This window comes from Pimephales promelas, chromosome 24, assembly GCF_988280905.1.
Source record: "Pimephales promelas chromosome 24, fPimPro1.hap1.1, whole genome shotgun sequence".
Classification (NCBI taxonomy): Eukaryota; Metazoa; Chordata; class Actinopteri; order Cypriniformes; family Leuciscidae; genus Pimephales; species Pimephales promelas.
Window position 1 is genome coordinate 23867664 of NC_142792.1, and position 15831 is coordinate 23883494.

A 15831-nucleotide genomic window follows, 5' to 3' on the forward strand; every position below is an offset into this window, starting at 1 on the left:
CTTCTTCTCTCAGTCTCTTTATCTTTACCTGTAAACATCCCCTACCTGAAGCTGAGCTTTGATAGATGTTTAGTTTTGCCACTTGCATCCTATCTTGTGAAGCTTCGCATTGGGATTCCCGCGTGGCTCGCGCTTCTGTGAACATTCTGCTTTGATCGTCATTTCAAACATTTTGACATATCACAATTTGGTAATTTAATTAATAGTCTTTATTTTACTGATAACTTAAACAATGTTAAAATAAATGTTACTCGAATAATTTGAGGAATTTTTAATTTGCATAGAACGTTATCTTTCTTAACACCGTAATAAACCTTCGCGTGAAGTGGAAAATCGATTCCTGAGCAATCGATGCCAACTAATTCAGCACCTTACTTGGGACAGCGCCTTTGTTATGGAGTTACCTTTGTGTCTTTTTTATTCAATCAAACATACTGCGTTTGAGAGTAAATCTAATTATTTTGTAATAAAATAAAATAAAAGAGTGCAAAAAAGTCTTCTAAAGGCTCAAAAATAAAGAAGTTGATAACAAAATTATTTGCAGTGCGTGTACTCTATTGAAAACGTTTTTTTTATTTTTTGTGTACTTCAAAAACTTTTCATCAAAACCCCACACATGTTGCTCTCCTTTCTGCTGTATTTTTTGCGGGTGTAAATATTTTGCTTGCGGATTGAAAAGTTTTGCTTGCGAGTTGAAAAGTTTTGCTTGCGAGTTGAAAAGTTTTGCTTGCGCGTGTTCACCGTACCGCAGTGGGCGGTCTCTAACAACCATATGAAAGGCCTTTTTCTATTGGTCACCCTCGATTGAAGTGACAGGTTGGCCACGCCCACTACAGTTTCCCGCCGCTGCTGCCGCTGCCATCATCATCATCGTTCGTCGCCAGTCTGTCTGAGGGAAAAGCGAGCGATCTTCCAGAATGGCGAGCAACAGGTCGTTTACTGGGTAAGTAAGACAATTTAATATCATAGTGACAACTGACAAGTGAACTGAATGGTTCTCTCTTCTTATGCTGTCCCATTTTAATAACGTTACGTTGCGTCGGATAGACCAGTCTGTAGTTAGTGTTACCGATGACTAGATTGTATTAGCCAACACCAAATAGTACCGTTTGCCGTGTGATTGATTGATGTCCAATGTTGCTATCTGAGGAGACATACATAATCACATTGGATTTTCTCAGCGTGACGTTAAAGGCCACTATTTTCGATGTCTGTATAGTTAGTTTCTGGAGTAAATACTTAGCTACACGACTTTGGCCAATGGTTTTTAGATTCGCCATAAATTCGAGGAACTAACGTTATAATTATAAGATTCCTTCGGTGCACCAGCCCCTTAAAGTCATAGGCACGTTAGTATTTTCACCCAAAAAATAGTTTAAAGTCAGTTATTCATCGGTTATGTTGCTGTAGTGTGTCAGAATTGCGTCACCTTGGAGATGTTGCCACAGTGCTTCTGGATTTAACGTTAGTCTGTCTCAGTTTTTTCTGTTTCTTCATGTAATCCCAGAAAAAAAAATCAATGATGGTGAAATCAGATTACCTGTATAGCGGCTGTTGTCAGACTCATTGTGCATATACACATCTCACTGGATTATTACAATTAATGGCTAAGTGCATGTTTGTAAATGTAACACCGATATTTCCTTCTGACACATTACAGCAACATTTTGATTTAGTCAAAAGCTCAGTAATACAGTTAAATAGACATGCTTCTGAATATTATATATTTGTTACACCAGCTAATTTTGTTTTTAAATGTTATTTCTCTTTGCAGGACCACGCAATGGCAGATTTTGCATAGGTCTGTGGATAGAATTGGTTCAATTGTTAATAGGCATCCCATTGACTTTGATTATCTCCACTTTGTTTGCTGTCAGGAGTTACAGTTTGTTCGAGCTGGAGCATCATATATAGACATACCCCAGGGTGTGGTGGATGCTCTAGAACAGTTAAATGTAGTTATCTCCAATTACCTTTCACAGAGTACAGTCCCTCCATTGTTGGACAATGTAGCTGTGGCTGAATGGAGTGGAAGTGTGGGTCGTCCCAGATTAAACATACGAAGAGAAACACTCCAAAATTTGCTCAGCTTGCACTTACCTTTGGCCTCTTTGGCTGAAGTGCATGGCATTTCAAGATCAACCTTATACAGGCGAATGAAAGAGGAAAATCTGTCTGTCAGGAGCAACTATTCTGATATTTCTGATCATGAGCTTGATCAGAAAGTTAGATCTATAAAGGCAAGAACACCTCATGCTGGATACAGGCTGGTGAAAGGGTCTCTACAAGCAATGGGACATCGTGTTACATGGAAAAGAGTTAAGATGTCTTTGCAACGTGTAGATGGTGCAGGGGTAATTTCAAGGATGGTCCAGCTGTCATGCATTGCAAGACGTACATACTCTGTTCCTGCTCCTTTGTCTCTTGTCCATATAGATACTAATCACAAGCTGATAAGGTAATTTTTAATACATTTAATAATTTTTTTTAATTTAGTTTTAATTAAATATTAATCATAGCTTTATGTTTGTCTTGTGTCATTTGTGATGTTGATGTTATCACTAAATCAATGAGATTTGACATTAAATCTCATTACACATACCATTCAAAAGTTTGGGATCTGTAGAAGATGTTTTATATTTTAAAGGGCACCTATTATGGCATTTAAAATGTTCGTAATATTGTTCTGGGAGTCCCCAACAACAGTTTTACATGCATGCAATGACAAAAACACTTTTGTTATCTTATAATATGCATTTATTTTTACCTGATTTGCTCACCAACTCACAAATGATTCGTTCAACGACTAATTTTTCTGAACCACTCCTTTGTGTGATGCTAATCTGCGGTGATTGGTCAGATGACACAGTCAGTTGTGTTTGTAAAGCAATCGTCATTAAAATGAGGTGAACACAGCAGTTCGGCCTATACTTGTGTGGTATAGTTGTAAATATAAACTCTAGCCACTGATTCTTCACATGCTTGTCCCTGAAAAAAAATGAAAAAAAAGTTTGCTTTTGATTTACACTTCAGAACACAGCGTCTTGTTGTCAACATGAGGTTTTCAAGTTTCACTGGTGTCTGCGCGGCGCGTGCAGTGCGGGTGTATCTTATTCAAATAACTTGTCGAGGTGACGTCATATAGCTAGAGAAAAAGCTTTGTTCGATTCATATTAGCGACTCGGTGTCGACTCTTGCTTTTGAGAGACAATAACTTTGTATACGGTGAACTTTCATATTTAAAACTTTGCAGGATGTTTTTGTTCACTTAAATCTATGTTACACACTACATGCAAGGTCATTTTCAAAATTCCATAATAGGTGCCCTTTAAAAAAAAAAATCTTGGTTTATCAAGGCTGCATTTATTTGATCCAAAATACAGTAGAAACAGTATTATTATATTATTACAATGTAAATGAAAAGTGTAATTTATTCCTTGTGATTGTAAAGCTGAATTTTCAGCATCATGACATTACTCCAGTCTTCAGTGTCACATGATCCTTCAGAAATCAGTATAATATGATGATTTGATGCTCAAGAAAAAATCTTATCATTATTAATGTTGAAAACAGTTAGGTACAATTTTGTTTCAGGATTCTTTGATGAATAGAAAGTTCAAAAGAACAGTATTAATTTAAAATAAAATATTTTCCAACATTAAACACTAGACACTACTGTTTAAAAGAAATTAATACTTTTATTCAGCAAGGATGCATTATATTTATCAAAAGTGACAGTAAAGGAATTTATCTTAAAAAAGATTTATATTTTAAATTGTAAAAGTATTTCACATTATTACTGTTTTTACTATATTTTGGATCGAAGAAATGCAGAAGAGACTGCTCATAAAATAAAATAAACATTTTATGTTAACAAACAAAATGCTGTAAATGCTGGCTTTTTTTTAAATAGGTACAACATAGTGATTTTTGGGGCTATTGATGGCTTTTCAAGGAAGGTAAACATATTTATTAATAATCAACCCCTCATTATTTCTCTTGTATATCTTACATATCAATATTATGTTGTTGTGTCCAACTCCTGAACAGATCTTTTACCTGGATGTTGCTGGGAATAACAAAGCCAAAACAGCTTTTGGGTTTTTCATGGATGGAATAGAAAAAAATGGATGGCCATCAAGGTATCCACATTACACAGAATGATTCTCACACAATGTAACACTGTCCGTCAATAAAAGGGTTAAATAAATACTGACGAGGTCCTGATATTGACGAGGGGGCAGAGAATTTGCATCAGTTGTGTGTGTGCTTGTGATCTTACTTCCACAATGTCCTTAAACAACAAAATTGTTGGCCATAAACTGAGAAAGTGCACGTCCGATGTGTGATACGAGTTGTCCTAGACGTGGCTCGCTGCGCTTCTCATTCACTTTGGCCAGCTCGCAAGCCCAAACAAGTGTGTGCGGCGTGCCTGTTGTTTTGTTTCCGGTCTAGCTAGATCTGTGGTTTTGTAGTTTTACTAATGTTACTAGTTGTTGCAAAAGCATGTCAAAAAAACTACAAAGTTTGGTAGGCCAAAAAGAAGGTTAATCTTGTGATAAAACAATTGACGCCGTTAATAACGCATTTAATTTACAGCCCTAATTTAAACATACCCATTACCTCATTAAATAAGTATTACTGTGCTACTGAACTTTGGCTGTGTTGCTTTACAATCGTTCTGCTAAACATTGCTGAAGAGCTACATTGCTTGAGGAAAGAAATTTGTTATCAATAAATTAGTACATTTTTGTAGCTGTACACTTCTTATTAACTTTGCCAGGTATGTGTAATAACTGTACTCTGCTCATAGTACCCAGTCATAATCAGGTACTGAAACTGTCCGTGCTATAAAGACTATTTGAGCCGAGTTTGGTGTTTGTAGATTTGAGGCTTGTGAAACCAAAACATATAATACTTCTAATAATCAAAAACTGCTCTTTCTAACTTTTTTTTAGAGTACGAGCAGACCAAGGGGTGGAGAATGTAGACATTGCTCGGTGCATGTTTACTGTGCGAGGAACTGGCCGTGGCAGCTTTATTGCTGGAAAAAGTGTGCATAACCAGAGGTAATTAAATAGGAGATCATGGTTAATGTATTCTTCTCATACACTTTTTTTGCATCTCTGATTTTTTTTAATGTAAACTTTAGAAATGCAGGTAAATCAGCACCTCACACTTTTCTTTGTCTTAGAGTGGAACGGCTATGGAGAGACGTTTGGACTGCTGTAACATCAAGTTACTACAATGTTCTCCACAGCTTGGAAGAGGAGGGATTACTTGACCTGTCCAATGCTGTTCACCTATTCTGTGTGAGATATGTTTTCATCCCCAGAATACACACAGATTTGCAGCATTTCATAGAGATGTGGAACTGCCATCCCTTGCGAACCGAGGGAAATTTGTCACCGAATCAGCTTTGGAATATTGGAATGTTGCAAGCACCTGTGTCAGAGCCTGATTTTGCAGAGGTAAGCATGACTTTAAAGGATACTCTACTGGTTCTTCATATTAAACGATGTTATTCCCTTAAGTAAGACGAGTTGATACATACCTCTCTCGTCTCAGTGCGTGCACTAAATCTCTGTCTTGCGGCGAAACTTTGTTAGATCTTATCTCAGCCATGTTCATTCAATACGGGCCAAGCAAAGAAGCGACCAAACACCTCCACGTTTTCCCTATTTAAATACAGTTACTAGAGTAGTGTAACTCGATCAAGAACGGTGACACAAAATAAAACATTGCGCTTTTCTAAGCGTGTAAAATGGATATTACTGCGCCGAGTTGAAGTGCTCCCAAGCACTTGCTATGGTATTATGACATACAATATAGTTATCCATTTTACACATCCATTTTAATGTTATAAATGATCTTGACCTGTAACATAAGATGTTTGTTTGGGCGCAGTTCAGAGATTCCTGTCTGTTGGATTTATTACAGCACGTCATTTAATAATAATAATAATTCATTACATTTATATAGCGCTTTTCTGGACATTCAAAGCGCTTTACATAGAAGGGGGGGAATCTCCTCAACCACCACCAATGTGCAGCATCCACTTGAAATCTGCATGATTTCATCAGTTTCTCCCAAAATGAAAGTAAGCGGCCGGTGAACTGGGAGAAGAACAGAGTAAACTTCATAGTTACTTAAACGGTTTATCTGATATGAATAAAACACCTCTGCAAATATATTTGAATGAATTGTTATTGCTGCTTGCTTCCATAGACACCATTTTTACAAACTATAAATGTATTGTTTTCTATAAATTTATTTGTATTTAAATGTCTGAAACTTAAAATAAACATGATGTGGTTAAAAACACTTGTTAGCTGTGATATATGGTATGACATGCTGAAAGTCTTTAGCTCAGCCCCAGCCATAGCGAGAAAGCACAGTTTGAATCTGGCAGGGATGTCTCATCACTGTACATTCGCTCCTCAGTGGTCAGCAGATGCAGAGCGGGCCGACATCGATGATGAGATGTAGAGGAAAATATCTTGTGGAAAATGAGTGTGTTACGTTATGTCATTATGAAAGGCACAGGAGATTACCTATCATCAACACTAAATTTCTCCTGGTCTTAATTGAAGACCGGCCTTTATTTATATATGTCGACCCCGCCCCCGGCCACTATCAGAGGTCCGGCTTTTAATAGACTACCAGTTTTTTATTTGATGAATTACGGTAGTTTAATATAAAAAACCAGTAGAGTATCCCTTTAAGATAGATTTGGAAAAAAAACATACTGTATTATGGTACGTTGTAAGGTGATTGTTCTTGTAATCAATGCCTGTCTTCCCCCCAAATGTCAGATATTGCAAGCTGAGGAATTATTCTACCAGAATTCACAGCGTGTTGACTCTGAGCATGGAGTCATTGTCCCAGAGATACCTTGCCCCTTGTCACCTGAAGATTTTAATACTTTACAGAATCAAGTGAACCCCAGCGTTGAGTCCACTTGTTTTGGTTATGACATCTACTTACAAGCATGTGAATTAGCTGTAGCTTTAATGTTATAAATATATACCGGTATTCTTTAAAGCCTAGACTACTACAGCAACAAAAAAAATGTAAATCCATGTATATGTATGAAAAAAGGCATACTGCTGTCTGCTTTGTCTTAAATGTAATTTATTAAGCATTTTGCCTTCAATGAGAAAAGAAAATAAATTCTGTTTTGCAATAAGGAACTTGTTTCTTATTAAAACCTCTTTGTGGCTCCCACAAGCAATAGGCAGATTTTTTTTTTAATTAATTTTTAAGAAATGTACACCAAATACAAAGTTTTACAACAATTCCTGGAAATGTTCTACACCCTGTCAAAGCTTGCCCCATATGTAACAGCAGTTTGCAAGATTGTTTTGAAAGACTCGTAATCTTCCATATGGACTACGGGAAATGTTATGGTATTAGTGCAAGCACTGACAATTGGGTAACACACAGTGTGGTCTGGCATGTGCTGTAGACAGCAATGGTCAAATTTAAACACTATTTTAAACGTTTCCCTTTCTGATACAAGCAGATGCCTGTGAGCTTGCCCAGTCATCCACTGCATTATATTTGGTACAGACAAGGTTTCTCCAGCTGTCGCATCTTCTGGTTGAGTGTCTTCAGAAGAAGTAAAGAGATGTAATTAGAATGCTTGTTTATTTATACTCTCTTAACCCCTGTGCATCCTTATGGACATTTTTGTCCTTTTCAGTTTTGTTTTTTTGATCACTTTGCCTGTGTTAAAGCTAACTGCAAAAACCTTGGCACAGGTGTGTATTTTTATTGGAATTTTACTATTTCACCGTCATTTTCTTTAAAAAAAAATATTTTTTGCATTAGGTACAAAAAATACTCACTCTCAGCGCCTTTTGGACAAAAATGTCCCCATTGAAACCCATTAAAACTGCCATTTTTAATCCCCGGTTCAGTTAACTATAAAATTATGCAATCTTTGTTAAGAGGCTTTCATTCTGATGGCAAGGCTTCAAAATTTTATTTTTTACTATTTTTTATCAGATGGCGTCATTTTTTTTAAGTTTGGCCTATAAAACAAATGTCGCTTTATTCCTGTTTTCTGGTTCGGCATACTATAGAGGCAACTGGATAAATTATGCAACGATATTTGTGTGGCTGTGTTGGTATGGATGTCAGAGTATGGTTAGTATGTGTGTTATAAAAAAATATGTGTGTGTGTGCGCATGTGTGTGTTTGTCAGACTGAGAGAGAAAAACTGCAAACTCCAATCCAATCACTGTGAGCTCCAGTGGGGTTTTGCTGGCACCCAATGGGGAAAATATGTTACTACGCCCAAACAAACTGTTACCCAAAGCTCATTTTTGGAAATCCTCAAATTTGGAACACAACCTATTTAGATTTATGGCTTTGATTTTATTGTAGTTTTGAGTTCAACCTGATTTAAATATATATATGTTATATAAAATATTATTTTATAAATAATTTTCATAAACTTATACCTATATAACTTTTTTTGGGATTTACTTATTATTATTTTTTTTACTTCAGAAATAATCTGCAAAGGGTCTTCTTTAAAATGATACCAAACTTAAGTCTGTGCTCCAAAGCGTCAGATTTTTATGACAGTTTTTTGACATGGACATTTTTGTCCTCTTTTTACGTATGTGTAACTTTTTTTAATTGATGCACAAGGGTTAAAATGGGAACAGTAGCACATTTACACCTGGTTATCAAATAACATGGCACATTATAAAATCATTTTAAGTCCATACCTTCAAGTTCAAGTAGGAAGTCTTGAAAGAATTCCATGATTTTGGACTCTTTCACTTGTTTAATCGAACCAGTTGGGCTCATCTCTGGGGCCAGGTGGGATAAAATGTAATGGGAGTCAACCTAAACACAAAAAGAAAAGCATAAAAATGGATTTTAACATTTGTAATTTAAGATTACTAATTTAAGACAATAAAAAAGCTAAATAAACAAATGCTCAAAATTGAATTTCTACATACTTTGTCATTATATCCTATGACGAAAAGATCATGACACTCCTGTGGCTTTTTCTGCATGACTTTGATCAGATCGTATATCTCAAGGCCCTCACGCAGTTGTTGCAGCATTGGGATGCGTTTTGTTGTAATGTGTAGAGAAAGAGCTCTGGCAAAACAAAAATCAAGGCAAAATTAAAACATTAACATTTTTTCATATTTAAAAACAGGGCATTCAAAGCAACAAAGCAGATTATACTAAAGCAATAAGCCCCTTGAAGCAGTGTTTTACAGTGGATGTAGAACAGCTAAGGGGGTGTTAGCTACAGAGTGGAGTGCCTAAAACCCCCTAAGCTGTTCTAAATTCACTGTACATGTCAGTCAGCATGGCATTGCACATCTGGGCATTTTGAAGTAACACTAAGTAGTTTTTCAACCTTCATAATATTTTTCCAAGACCCTTGTGATGGTACATTGACTTAAAATAACTTCGGGTTTCGGGTAGGAACCTGTGCACAAAAAGAACTACAAAATTCGCCTGCTTTACGTCAAGCGCTACAATAGTCATTATTTCGTTTTTCTTCGTTTCTGATGTCGCAATACATCATCCTTTCATGAAATCATGTAACATACGCTACCTTGTCTGTGGACATCTTTCATTCTAAAGCCGGTGCTGGGTAAACAGTGAGCGTGCGTGCAACGGTAGGCTAAATTATTTACGACAGCGGCAATGAACAATTTAGTTTCCAACCAGTAGGGCGACTGAAGTGGAAAATTTACTTGGTGTTACTTTAACATGGGGGAGATACAGATTTAACTCACTTTTGCAGCCTGCCTCAAGCGGCCAGTAATTGCAGTTTATTTCACTTCCGTATTGGTTTCAAGAGAGAGACGGGGAGGTTGTCGCTTGGCAGCAACAAAGCATCAAACGGCAGTTGCGCAGTAATACTAATGTAATGTGCTCACAGGTGTATGTTGAGTAATTTACAACGGCTTTGAACATAGCTCAACCAATCAGAATCAAGGACTGGAACTATAAAATAGTTTTATTACATTTATTTGTATAATTGAAATATATTCCTTTGGTTTAAATAACAACATTGTATGAGTCTGTATATAGAAAGACTCATAGCTCCCATCAAACAAGTCTATAATTGTGAGTGTGATATTGCTCAATTTCATCTGGTTTAAAATGTACCATACTACAACACAGCAGGCATTGTATTTCATTTAAGAGTTGATACTTATGTAAATGAACAACCATTTTCTCAGTGCTGACCTTAATATGCTTTCCTTGTGGTCAATGTCTATCAGTCCAGTGTAGCCACAGTCCAGGATATCTTTTGTGTAGTTGGACAGGTCAGATGCTTCTTCAATCTACAAGTAAAATTTTACCTTTAATAAATAGTAACAAGCATGGTTCACAGCTTAATTTTAAAGCAAAACCAATTTGTCAGTGGCTTTATAACATGATAACACCAAACTAATTTACTTGTACACAATAATTAATAGATAACTTGTATCTAATGAAATTAAGTCAACCAGACCTACCATTTTGATTAGTGGTGATATCTCTGTGTCATATACACCATCCCTTTTGATGTTACCAGTAACAAGGTATTCGTAACACCATTCTTGCATAAATCGTGGTGCCGGTCCTCCTTGCGCAATGCTCACAGCAAATATTTCACCTGCAACTCTGCAGATATATACTGTTTTATATATGGACAACAGTTCATATGAAGAGTTCAGATGCAAAAGCCTCTAAATGCCATTTGAAATTTTCTTCTTTAATGATGATTTTTATCAAACTTGTATATTTAAGTTCAGTAATTTCACTTAAATAACAATTAATAGGTAATTATCATAGCCATTTAAGTGAAATCACTGAACTTAAATATACAAGCTTTATAAAAATGATCATTCTAGAAGAAAATTTCAAATGGCACTTAGAGGCTTTTGCATCTGAACTCTTCAAATATATACCATTGTGGAATTCCAAATTTTTCTTTTATCTGCAATGATTTAGAAGGAATTGTGTGAATATAAAGTTAGTAAACCCAAAATCCAATGGTAAGACATACTTGAACAGCTCATTATCCAGATCATTGAGGGAGTACTTCGGTGTTTTCCCTTTCTTCGCATCACCTTCAAAGAGACGTTTTTCAATGCCAGCAACCATAGCTAAATCCAGGAAAAAAGATTAAATATCATTAGGCTAGAGAGAGGGGCATTGAAAAACAGCACAGCAGTGATATTTCAAATAAAGACCATGTATTTTTAGAATAATGAAATCTAGGAATATGATTTTATATATATATATATATATATATATATATAAATAAAAAAATTAACATGTCAAATAAATGCATGATTAAAGCAAACCACACACTGGACAGAAACTCTTTCCTCAGTGCCCCTGTGTCAACTCCTGGCTCTCCCAGGAAGATTATTTTCAGGGGATTGACAGGGCTTCCCGTTTTTTGACGTTTCCACAGCTTCAGACCTCTCTCAACCATGTTGTCTCGTGACACACAGATTTCAAAGGTCTTTGTGGTATTTATCTGTGCTGCTGCATGACGAATCACATCCTCCTCACTGGAAATAAAAATAAAGTAAATAAATATATATCCTTTTTGAACAGAAGCAATGAATATGGTCAGGTAGTTTACCATGAGATATGATCCAAATCAGAGCAGGGTATTTTTTCTGGCACTCCATCTGGACTGTTTTTTGTTTAAAAGCAAAAATATAATAATTGATACATATTCAGGTTATAAACATTTCACCACTTTTAAACATTTTCAAACACTTCAGCAACAGTGTAAACACAGATAAAAGAAATATTAAACCCCAAAATTATCACTCAACCTCATGCCATTTGACCAGAGAAACGCACAAGGATATTTTTTTTTTATGAAGATATTTTTCTTCAACATTGCCAGATTTAATTTGGTTTTTGTATATGGTTTAATTTTGTGAGTGAATAAATAATTACATTTTGACCTGTTCATCATACAGTGATCATATTCAGAACACAACATTTATAACTAGGTGTTATTTAATTTAAGCTTTATTGCGAGTCACTATTACCATTCATTACCTTTCTCCACAAAAGCTGGCATGCAATTCTAAGTCAGAAACTGGAAAGGTTCCTGTGCATATTGGGCACTGGGCCTCAAGTGCCTAAAAGTTAAAGACAAAATGTTGACAGGGCCAATTCTGTAGAAGTAATTGATAATTGACAATGGCTATGTTTACATGCAACCAAATAATCCATTAGTAATCGGATTTAATTCGATTTAGTTTGATCCGAATGATTGATCGGATTGAAATGGGTGGTTTATTCCTTTTCTAATCCGATTGAGAGAACATGCATGTAAACACTTGATCGGATTGAAAACCGAAACTGGAAAGGACTGCGTTTGTGCAATGATGTGGAAATGCAGTTGTTCTTAAATAAAATGTCACAAATGACTGTTTTTCTAAAAGTCCTCTACACTCATCATCTGTGAAATAGTAGCGGACATTGTTCCATCAGTCAATCTTTCATACTCTCATCCATAGACACTTTATTTTGCCGTTTTTACAGTTTGATAAATATAAGCAGCACAGCATAACAGTTCATGTGCTCATCGTTTCCCAATCAGAACCCGAAATAGATACATATGTCTGCTCTTTAAAACAAAGAAAATAAGCAATGTAGGAGAATGGAATGCACAAACAGCAGGAAACGCTGTATATTCATGCAGTGAGCGCATTTAAAATAATCGATCATGATTTGAAACTTGTGGCACATTAATGCACACATCAACCCGATCACTTTATGTATCGTTGTTGTAAACTACGTTCGGATTCATCAATCAGAATGACTTCATTCCAGTTGAAACAAAAGGTGTTATGTAAACACAGCCAATGTTAAATGTAGCTTTTGGTCGTGTACCTCCTGAGGGTGATGTATATCATTAGATGATGTTGTCTCCTCTATAAACACCAAATCTTCTTCCTGCAAAGAGAAAAGAAAAATGTAAAACATAAAAAAATTATTAGAAGTCATGGGCATTTTGAAATGTGGTTGTGAATGTGTTAAATGTGTCCTAGAATTAGGTTATTTTATTATTTCATACTGTTTCCTGGGTTGCCCTTATAATGTTAGTTTAGTTTTTAGATCAAAAATACTCATAATTTAGAAATAAAAGGCATTTTTACTAGCCTGATTTTAGCCTCTGATTTGAACATTATGTTTGAAGGGGCGTGTCTGCTGTGAGACTTCAGTGTAACCACCCACTGCTGTGATTGGCTGACATGGTTGCATATGAAATAGCTACGTATTAGATGTCTCTTGAATACCTTTACTACAGCTATTATATGTTTTTACTATTACAGCTATCGAGATTAATCAATTGTGAGATGTTTATAAAGTATTTAAATCTATTTCCATCACATAAAATGTTGCCGTGATGAGCAATGAGCAAGCAGATGAGGATCTGTTGATCGCGAGACTGAAGATCTTATCATTGCAACGCAGTTTCTGCACTCTCTCTAATGCTTTCACCAATGCAAACATGATGATGTACAGTAAGAGCTTTCCTGGTGCAGAGTAACGTGCATCATTGATTTCATAACGAGTTTGGCAAGTGTCCAGATAAACTCGCTTTAACACTTGCGTTTCAGATCGTTAAAATAGGGCCCAGAAACCTAAAGGCTACGCAACATAGTTTTTACCTCAATTTCAGAGTTTTCTGAGTTGTGCATGCTGTCACACTGGTCAACATGCAAAGCCAGTGTCTGAAGGGGCATCAGAGTCTTGCATTTTTTACAAGTTGCCTTTGGCATTCGGGCAAATTCAGGTGCATCTGGTGGCAGTGGTGTCATGTCAAGCTCATCCTGCAACGGCACGACGTACAGCAAGTTCTTCCCACCATTAGAAGCACTTTTGATCACTGATCCTGTATACCCCTCTGCCTCCAATGGTATTACAGATATTCTTCTCCTTCCATTCCCACCTATATGAGGGTAATACAACAACTGAAAAAGACAATAACTCTACGGTATAATTCATTAATGTTTTCTGTACTGAATGGACTAATTTATATTACTGAATTTTAACACCAAATGATGATAAAAGCAGACCTGCAGCTTTGAAAAGAAGCCACCTGTCTTCCAAATCGTTCATCTTTGAGTACGCTTCCCGCAGCAAACTTGATAACTATGTTATGGTTAAAGAAAAACCTTAAAACACTGACACAACAAATAATGCTATTCAGAATATGCATTTGCTTAGGATCGGGCTCCTCACCTCTGCATGTGTTGTATCCGATGTCAAGGACAGGGTCCTCTTTCCTAACCCTGCTTGCATGAGCTCCAGCTCTTCAGATATAGACGGGGTTGTATCAGATTTAGAGCCCAGCAAAGACACAGAACAATCAAACGTTTTCTGTGCTTTTGCTGGTACTGTTGGCCTTTGACTTCTGGCAAGATGTCTTTTATTTTTGCCAGCATTTTTAAAAAATCCAGGAAAAGATCTGCAAATTATAGAACAGGTAAATTTATTAATGTGTGTTTTTGGTGTTTATTTTTGAGTAGCAAGAAATACTATTTTTAGCTGCTGCACCCTATGCCGAACTTCTATCACTATAAAAAAAAAAAGAATGTTTGCGTATTCTGTGTAACACCTGAACTGGTCCTTTTAAAATATGCTTGCTATCTACCTAGTCATTTCATGTTCCACAGTAGGTCTTACTGACTGCTGGCTCTGGCTCTGAGTCTGACCCTGTCTTGCATTTTCCTCAGGGATAACTCTGGCCACCAAGGACATAAAATGTTGTGCTGCTTCGGTTACAGCACGTTGGTTATACTGGGGAAAAAAGGTTGCAAATCACTAGTATTGTAATACTGACCAAAACAAACTGCCAACTGATTAATTTGTAGAAATAAGCTAATAGCTTACCTGCGGTTGTGACCTGCCTGGTTGGCTTTCAATTCTGCCAATAAGACAAAGAAAATAACTCAAATTTAATGTAAAACATACAATAACTATACATGCAATACACTGTGAAAATCAAAAATACAATCCATGTGGCTAGATCAATGTACACATTATCACACACACATATCAGTACATACATACAGTACTGTGTAAATTTTTTAGGCACTTGAGTATTTTCACCCTCAAAAATAGATGTCAAATATCAGTGTTACATTTACAAACATGCACTTAGCCATTAATTGTAATAATCCAGTGAGATGTGTATATGCACAATGAGTCTGACAACAGCCGCTATACAGGTAATCTGATTTCACCATCATTGATTTTTTTTTCTGGGATTACATGAAGAAACAGAAAAAACTGAGACAGACTAACGTTAAATCCAGAAGCACTGTGGCAACATCTCCAAGGTGACGCAATTCTGACACACTACAGCAACATAACCGATGAATAACTGACTTTAAACTATTTTTTGGGTGAAAATACTAACGTGCCTATGACTTTAAGGGGCTGGTGCACCGAAGGAATCTTATAATTATAACGTTAGTTCCTCGAATTTATGGCGAATCTAAAAACCATTGGCCAAAGTCGTGTAGCTAAGTATTTACTCCAGAAACTAACTATACAGACATCGAAAATAGTGGCCTTTAACGTCACGCTGAGAAAATCCAATGTGATTATGTATGTCTCCTCAGATAGCAACATTGGACATCAATCAATCACACGGCAAACGGTACTATTTGGTGTTGGCTAATACAATCTAGTCATCGGTAACACTAACTACAGACTGGTCTATCCGACGCAACGTAACGTTATTAAAATGGGACAGCATAAGAAGAGAGAACCATTCAGTTCACTTGTCAGTTGTCACTATGATATTAAATTGTC

The 15831-nt window shown here is 36.2% G+C and overlaps 3 protein-coding genes across 4 annotated transcripts; 1 reads left to right on the forward strand and 2 right to left on the reverse strand.

Moving 5' to 3' along the window:
• Window positions 1-416: 416 nt before the first annotated feature.
• On the forward strand, window positions 417-7149 carry LOC120476321 (uncharacterized). Of its 2 annotated transcripts, XM_089126913.1 has the most exons (7): window positions 417-943; window positions 1775-2458; window positions 3914-3959; window positions 4051-4142; window positions 4959-5069; window positions 5195-5471; window positions 6816-7149. In XM_089126913.1, the coding sequence occupies exons 1-7, from the start codon at window positions 918-920 to the stop codon at window positions 7020-7022; spliced, it is 1443 nt and encodes a 480-aa protein (XP_088983039.1). In that variant the 5' UTR covers window positions 417-917; the 3' UTR covers window positions 7023-7149. The 2 variants fall into 2 exon arrangements, with proteins under 2 accessions (XP_088983039.1, XP_088983038.1); XM_089126912.1 differs by lacking the exon at window positions 417-943 and having other exon boundaries at window positions 1514-2458.
• Window positions 7150-7283: 134 nt separating this feature from the next.
• Window positions 7284-13023, reverse strand: LOC148968035 (G2/M phase-specific E3 ubiquitin-protein ligase). Its single transcript, XM_089126919.1, has 10 exons — window positions 12898-13023; window positions 12058-12140; window positions 11627-11680; window positions 11347-11552; window positions 11039-11138; window positions 10506-10653; window positions 10234-10331; window positions 8979-9123; window positions 8742-8862; window positions 7284-7611 (listed from the first exon to the last, which is right to left on the reverse strand). The coding sequence occupies exons 1-10, from the start codon at window positions 13015-13017 to the stop codon at window positions 7313-7315; spliced, it is 1374 nt and encodes a 457-aa protein (XP_088983045.1). The 5' UTR covers window positions 13018-13023; the 3' UTR covers window positions 7284-7312.
• Window positions 13024-13599: 576 nt separating this feature from the next.
• On the reverse strand, window positions 13600-15015 carry LOC148968036 (uncharacterized). Its single transcript, XM_089126963.1, has 5 exons — window positions 14905-15015; window positions 14666-14811; window positions 14254-14479; window positions 14088-14163; window positions 13600-13960 (listed from the first exon to the last, which is right to left on the reverse strand). The coding sequence occupies exons 2-5, from the start codon at window positions 14770-14772 to the stop codon at window positions 13653-13655; spliced, it is 717 nt and encodes a 238-aa protein (XP_088983089.1). The 5' UTR covers window positions 14773-14811; window positions 14905-15015; the 3' UTR covers window positions 13600-13652.
• Between the last annotated feature and the right edge of the window lie 816 nt (window positions 15016-15831).